The sequence below is a fragment of the Anas acuta genome, chromosome 2 (assembly GCF_963932015.1).
Source record: "Anas acuta chromosome 2, bAnaAcu1.1, whole genome shotgun sequence".
Classification (NCBI taxonomy): domain Eukaryota; kingdom Metazoa; phylum Chordata; class Aves; order Anseriformes; family Anatidae; genus Anas; species Anas acuta.
The window spans coordinates 136478167-136484967 of NC_088980.1; the positions used below are offsets into that span (position 1 = coordinate 136478167).

The window sequence follows — 6801 nt, forward strand, 5'->3', positions numbered from 1 at the left end:
ATTTTCTAATTACAGTTACATACCTTGCATAGGAGTGGGCAGCGGCGTAGATTCGAAGTCTTGATGTAACACTCTGCTGCTGTAAGGAAGGCAACACAACAATGGCACCAGAAAAAGATACGAAGGTTGGCTGGTGCATTTCCAGAATTCCTCCAGTTTCTTTCATCTCGAGGTCCGTTCACTTCTGAAGCCAGAGGTAAGCGAGACCCTTCCAGAAATGCTGCCTCTCCCTTCCTGTAACAACTAGCCTCTTGGACATTCCCAGCAGCAGCAAAGACATCCCAGCCGTAATTGCTTAAGAATATACTTTGTTATCAAATGTGGAACCTGGCCAAAACAAAGATGCAAATAATTCTTGGGGGAAAGAAAAACAGACTTGGTTGTCTAAAGCAGTTTATGAAGACTTTCCACCGCTCTTTCCAGCCTTTAAGCATTTGGACATTAATGAAGACAATTAAGCCCCACTGATGTACATTTTTTATTTACTGAGATACATTAGAGTGTGTCATGCACTGAAGTGCATTACACTTGATAATTCAGTGAACAAGTAAGGTTCGGTCATCAAGTCTCCTCAGACGGGACGGGATCTGCAAGATAAAAAGAAATTAAGTTATGTTGGACAAACTTCATACCCTCAGTAAAGACATTAGTATGTATGAATGCAAAGCAAGAGGGAGAAATGTTTATGTGGTGGTTTAGTCTAGAGGAATTCCCCCTGTTATTTCCTGACAGTTTAAGATTCACACACCCTTCATGTGGCAAACAGAAGTGAAACATGGAACAAATCAAGAGCTGGAACGATCCTGCACAGCACGTCAGATTCACTATACATGCAGCACTGATAACTGAATCAATCTTGCTAAGGGCCTGAAAGAGAAAGGAATGCAACTTTCAGATAGGAGCCAGAGAGGAAACAAGTGGTGTAGGCAACCTACCAAGGAAGGAAGAAAACCAAATTCAAATTGCTTCTCCACATTATATTGAACGCAATCCAAGACCAGCTGTGCTCCATGACAAGAGTCATGCAAGTGGTTAGCACCATGACTCGCCCCTTTATTGTATTACTGAGCACACTCCAGAGGTAAGACACTCCCTAGATTTATGCTTGGGCTTCTCTTCTATCACCAGTACCCCCAAAGTCCACACCAGGTTGCTGAAACTCTGCAAATTCACATGTAAATACCAAGTTCTCTATGTGCCCAGAAGGAACAAACTCCAGACAGACTCCCAAACTAACACCTTAACTAATGAATTCTCCTCCCTGCCTAGCATTTCCTTCGTTTCGGGGGCAAGTGCTGATTCCAGAGTGAGTATTAAATGAAGCTAAACCACCGTATTTGCTGCCACATACAAAATAGATTCCAATAAAATGGGAGCAGATGTAGAATATGCATGACCACCGTACCCTTTAGGTAACTATACCAAAAAAAGCATCAGATTCAACCTCCATCCAACTTCCATAGCTAAGATTTAAATTACTGAGGAAAACGAAAATGTCTTCCATCTGTTTTGTGTACTTGTCTTTTTCACAGCCTTTTTAGAGCATTTGAAACAGTGGCATTGTTTTCCCTTTTCTCCTACTATTCTATAGAAAAATACAAGTTCTTACATAAATAGGATAAGGAATAAAAAGCCTCAGCAGCTCAAACAAAATGACATATCAAGATTTAGCCTTCACATTTTCTTTTGAGCCGGTGTAATTAAGGAATGGAAGAAATGTTTAGGAAACGTTTAATTTTAACAGGTGCACACAATGTGCAACTTGATTTTTTTAAGTTCCAAATGGGAACATAAGCTTACAGAGCGGAGCTCTATTTGCACTGAAAAATCCCGTTCGTGATTCCAATTAAATATTTAACATGGATCATTGTTGACAGTGTTTGTTTCAAATGATTTTACCACCAGATGGCCTTTCAGAACACGCTGATGAAGGCCACCTGACTAAAGAATGCAATTCCAGTGTCTAAGAAAGTTAAAAAGTCCCTACGTACCACCAAGGGCCAAAGGAGAGGCTGAATTACTGAGAATAAAACCAGGTAAATTTATCATTTCATTATTTACCTCGGGGGGAATCATCACTCAAGAAGAGACACTTTTTCCTCAAGGAGAAAAAGGGACTGCTACTTTTTTTTTTCTTTTTTTTCTTTTCTAATCTTTTAGAGTAGCCGGAGCTCTGCTTCTTTCATCCAATTGCATTATGCGGTAACCAGATAGTTGTAGATTGTCACACAACAGAATTTCGTATTAATAGCGTTAAGTACAAATGTTTTATTTTATTCAATCTTGCTGCTTTAAGCAAACAGGCTGAGAAAACCCAGCTGGCCAGGATAATTAGAGCCACAGATTATCACATAATGATCACAATATGAAAACATTCCAAAAGAATGAAAAAGCTATCATTCTAGATTAGTTTGAAGTCATTTTAAGAGAAGCAGAGAACTCAATGTAAGAAATCTTGATCTAGAAGGGGGGAGGAATTCTTTGTTGAGTTGTCACATCACGAGCCTGTGCAGTTTACTGAGTGTGCTTATTAATAACTGTAACAAGGCTGAAATAAAGACTTTTTTTTCCTGGTGTTACGGTAAGAAGTAAAGAAGAACAAAGTTTGGCAGTGCTCTAAGAAAAAAAAGCACTAGGAGAATAGTATCGTGATCAAAGTTCTATTCAAGCTGAATTCAGAAAGGCAAAAATCTGAATTTAGTACACAAGAAGATGCGTGCCATCATGTTTTGTTTTTTTTTTAAAGCATATACTTATATATTGAAATACATACACGTATGTATTAAATACATATTTCCCTCATGGGCAGTTATCTTTCCCCTCACAAGCTTCCAAAGACACAAGGATGTGTGGAAGCTGTCTCTGTTTCTTACAGTGAGATCCATTTCTCAGTCGCTGTGCCACCACCAGCACAACACGTAAGCTGATTTTGATAGCCCAAAGCTACACAATTCAAGATGTCACCGCATCGATGTGTTGGTATCAGGCACGTCTCACACAAAAGCTTGGTCTCCTCTCTATGCAAAGACAGAATTGTTCTGAAGGCAGCTGCCTGCAGAGGTCTGCTACGTCACACGACTTAAGCAAATTGCCCTAAAGGTTTTCAGGAGATTCCCATTCTGCCCTTACTCCCCCTTCCCAGTTCCTGTATTTCTTCATGTTTGTATTATCCACAGGTCTCTCAAGGAGTGCTATTTGTACCCCTTTTCTTTAGGAGAGCCTTTCTATTTGATAGAAAAGGAAGAAATCCAGGAAGAAGCATGTTATTTTCCACCAACCTTTCTAATGTAGAGGAGCTTATTACCTGGAAATGCAGTCTGCCATCATTTGGGCGGCGCAGATTCAAACACACCAGCTGCCCTCATGGCTTCAAAGTCCTTCATGGGATCATAGTTCTTATAGAACTCTGCATAAGCTTTTTTCCTGGGTTCAGCAACTCCAAACTGGAAAGTAACACACAGAAAATTAGAGCTTGCAAACCTTTACAAGCAGTATTTATTTATTTGCTATTAACACTAATAAATTTAGCAGTGGATATAAGTCAAAAAAGCCTTAGATCAATGACAGAACTTGGATTAAAAAACTGCTTTGTTCCTGTTCAAATCCACAGTTCAGGCTACCTGACTGCTGGTCTGGAAAATAATGTCTAAAGTGAAACCTTTAAAGGCTAGCTAAAAGACAGCCCATTGCATTTTTAAGCAGACTGCATTTTTAAAATCCAGATACATATTGTCTATATTGATACCCAAATGTCCCCTGGACATTTAATAAAAATTGCTACGCCAACCTTTGAATGTGTCTGTGGGCAGCTGCAGAACTGTAACTGCAGTTAAAATGGCATCCCAAAATACTTGACCACATTTGTGCTATGTTGTAGGTCAACTGCAAAAGTCTGGTAAAATTTGACAAGGCTCCCAAAGCAATCCTCCAGCTCACTGATGTCAGAAGATGTGGTCCCGATACCTCGGGTGCTCGCTCCTCTGAGCCACGACGATACGCTCAAAAAGCCAAAAAAAAACATGAAGTAAAGGCTAAGGTGGGTTTGTCCAACACATAACATAGTAAATTACTTCTGAGATCAGAGTTGTTCTAACCACGGCCTGCTGCCCTACTGATGCATTAACGTGGGGCTGCCAAATGCAGTATAAAACCACAGGCTATTAAAAAAACGCACTGCAGATCTCATCACAAGCCTGCCGACCTCTCCACAGGTGCGTTAAGTGGATGCTGAGCTTTAACTGAGCAAGTTCATTGTTTCTGACAGACATTTAGTGACATTTACCACAAAATCCGCACTGTTAACTTGATGTTAACTTGATTTCTAGCTGCTTTTATCAATAGTTTTCTGAGTATTTAATGCTGCAAATGAATGAGTTCAGTGGGTGAAGCAAGACCTGGTTCTTCCATTAAATTAATGGAACACATGTTCTAATTACCTGGGATAAAACATAGCTTGTAAGATCCAAGAAAGGTTTAGTAAAGGCACTAAGAACAACTACCCCTCTTATCCTTGTCAGGAGGCTCTTTAAGGACCACAAAAAACAAACTGCAATCTGTAAGTAGGATTTTTTTGGAAATGTAAAGCTCCATTTCTACCTGCTACCTCAGAAATAAAGGGTAAAACAACCATACCAGCCCTCCCCATACTGAAAGCTTCTGTGTGACGGGCGGTGCTTTCATCCTGTTTATTATCAAGATCTCAGAAGCCAATCAAAATATAAGACAGCTCTCCAGTGCCTCCGACACCGTGACAGAGACACGGGCTATTGAAAGTTACCAGGAGGAGTATCAGCTGTGTGAACAATCAAGTGCAGCCTAGGCCTCGGAGACTCAAGGTTAAGCTGTCACAAATTGCATGACCTTAATTACAGTGTAAGGCTTCAGTTTGTTCACGCTGTTTCTTCAAGATTGTGAGGATTTATTTATATTCTTAAAATACCCTTATAAAAATGCATTACTGAAGCTTTCCGATGAAGAGCTCACCCAAATCTCAAGAAAGCAGTGTTATGAATTTTAAAGCACTCTAGCGAGTCCAGTTCATGACTGAATGAGCAGTGCTCTCACCTTGTACAGCGCCGCACATCCTAAAGACACAAAAAATGCCCCAAAGAGGTGAAACTTCATCCGCCTGGCCAGGAGGCGCCGCATTTGGGGCTTAGGCAACAGTGCAGACGACATGGTGGCTGTATTCCCTACTAGAACATAAAAAACATATTAGAAAGGAAAAGAACTGTAGGACAAGAAGCCCTACTTAAATACTTTTAATTTCATTCTAGAAAGACCATACCCTTTTGTGGCATGTAAAAGTCACCTTGACGTAAGCAAGAGCCCCCCTGCATGTGCCTTTTTGGCTGTGTGCTCTAGGTGATCCTGCTCGGCAGGGTGGGCAGGCTGGCTGATCTCCTGAGGCCCTTTCCAACCCCGGCCATCCTGTGGCGAGGATATTTAATCCCTTACAACATCAGCCGTTCTGTGATCAGAATATTTAATGGGCAACCCTCAAGCACAACCTGATTATGACAGGCCCATAGCTGCCTGTCCATGTTATTTATGCCCAGGGCTCAACCCTTCAGGGCCTATCCCTCCAGGCCTGCTGCAAGCATCAGAAACCGATAAATAAACAGAAAAAAACCTTCAAACCGTTAGACTTGGCGAAAAATACAAAAATAAAAGCACGAAATAAAAACACAAAATAAAAGCCCGGGGTGCCCGCCGCCCCTCTGAGGGGCGCCCGCCGCCCTCAGGGACGCGCAGAGGTCACGCGCTGCCGCGGCCGTGGCCGTTGGCGGCCGTTGGTGACGGTTGGCGACCGTTGGCGACCGTTGGTGAGGGGGCGGCTGAGGGGATGAGGGGGGGGGGGGAGGGGGGGGGGGTGTCGCGAGCGCGGCCTCACCTCAGCGCGAGCCCCCCGCCGTCCTCGCGCCCGCCCTCTGCGGCGCCGCCACCGCGCATGCGCGAGGCGGGGCCGCGCGCGGCTACGGGCAGCGGCGCGGGTCAAGCCCCGCCGCGCGCGCGTTGGGCTGAGGGGTGTTGTGGCGGGGGGGGGGGGGGGGGGATTGAGAGAGAGCCACAAAGCTCTGTGCAAATCGCTGTGAAAGTGGAAAACGTGGAATAATATTTGTAGAGTTTCCCAAGGCCAAGCTTCACAATAAAGTGTGATCCCTTCCAGGCACCCTCTCTCTTTGTAGCGTTCTTTGGAAGTGGTGTGGTGCCGCGGGTCGCCGCCTCGTCACCACCTGCCTGTGGTGTCGTTCGTTTTCACTCGCTTTATTCCTAGCAAAAGTCCATGGGTTTTGCAGGAAACCCTGTAAATTCCTGCCGTGAAAGCCTCCCATGCAATTAAGCATTCATTCAAGCCTTACAAACGCCTGCCAAAGCCAAGGGACCCTGACTTGAAATGGCTGAGACAGGCCCCTCAAGCTGAGGAGAAGGGCTTTTCGTTTGGCGAGATGAAACAGGGGAAGGCATCAGTAGAAAATGTGGAGAGAAATCACACAGCCCCGGCAGCAAGCTGGGGGAACAGTCTTTGCAAGAGCATCTCTGAATAGATTTGATTTGAACAGCATTTCTCAAACCAAAGAGAAGTCTGCAGCAGTAACTGGCACCAAACTGAATGGCTGTCCAAGAGTTTTTTCTTGCATGAATTAATACAAAAAGGCAAATGTTAGCGACAGCCTGCAGAACAAATGACAAGATACAGGCACAACCTTATTTTGAGGGCCTAAGGAAACCCCAGCAGGTTACTGCTGACTGCATTCAATGTGACCAGGAGAGCAATGGCCACAAAGTTGTCTAGGAGGT

The 6801-nt window shown here is 43.7% G+C and overlaps 1 protein-coding gene across 2 annotated transcripts; it reads right to left on the reverse strand.

Moving 5' to 3' along the window:
- Nucleotides 1–465: 465 nt before the first annotated feature.
- On the reverse strand, nucleotides 466–6044 carry COX6C (cytochrome c oxidase subunit 6C). Of its 2 annotated transcripts, none has more exons than XM_068672354.1 (4): nucleotides 5894–6044; nucleotides 5065–5192; nucleotides 3305–3443; nucleotides 466–587 (listed from the first exon to the last, which is right to left on the reverse strand). In XM_068672354.1, the coding sequence occupies exons 2-3, from the start codon at nucleotides 5176–5178 to the stop codon at nucleotides 3324–3326; spliced, it is 234 nt and encodes a 77-aa protein (XP_068528455.1). In that variant the 5' UTR covers nucleotides 5179–5192; nucleotides 5894–6044; the 3' UTR covers nucleotides 466–587; nucleotides 3305–3323. The 2 variants fall into 2 exon arrangements, with proteins under 2 accessions (XP_068528455.1, XP_068528456.1); XM_068672355.1 differs by having other exon boundaries at nucleotides 5065–5195; nucleotides 5894–6042.
- Nucleotides 6045–6801: the final 757 nt, after the last annotated feature.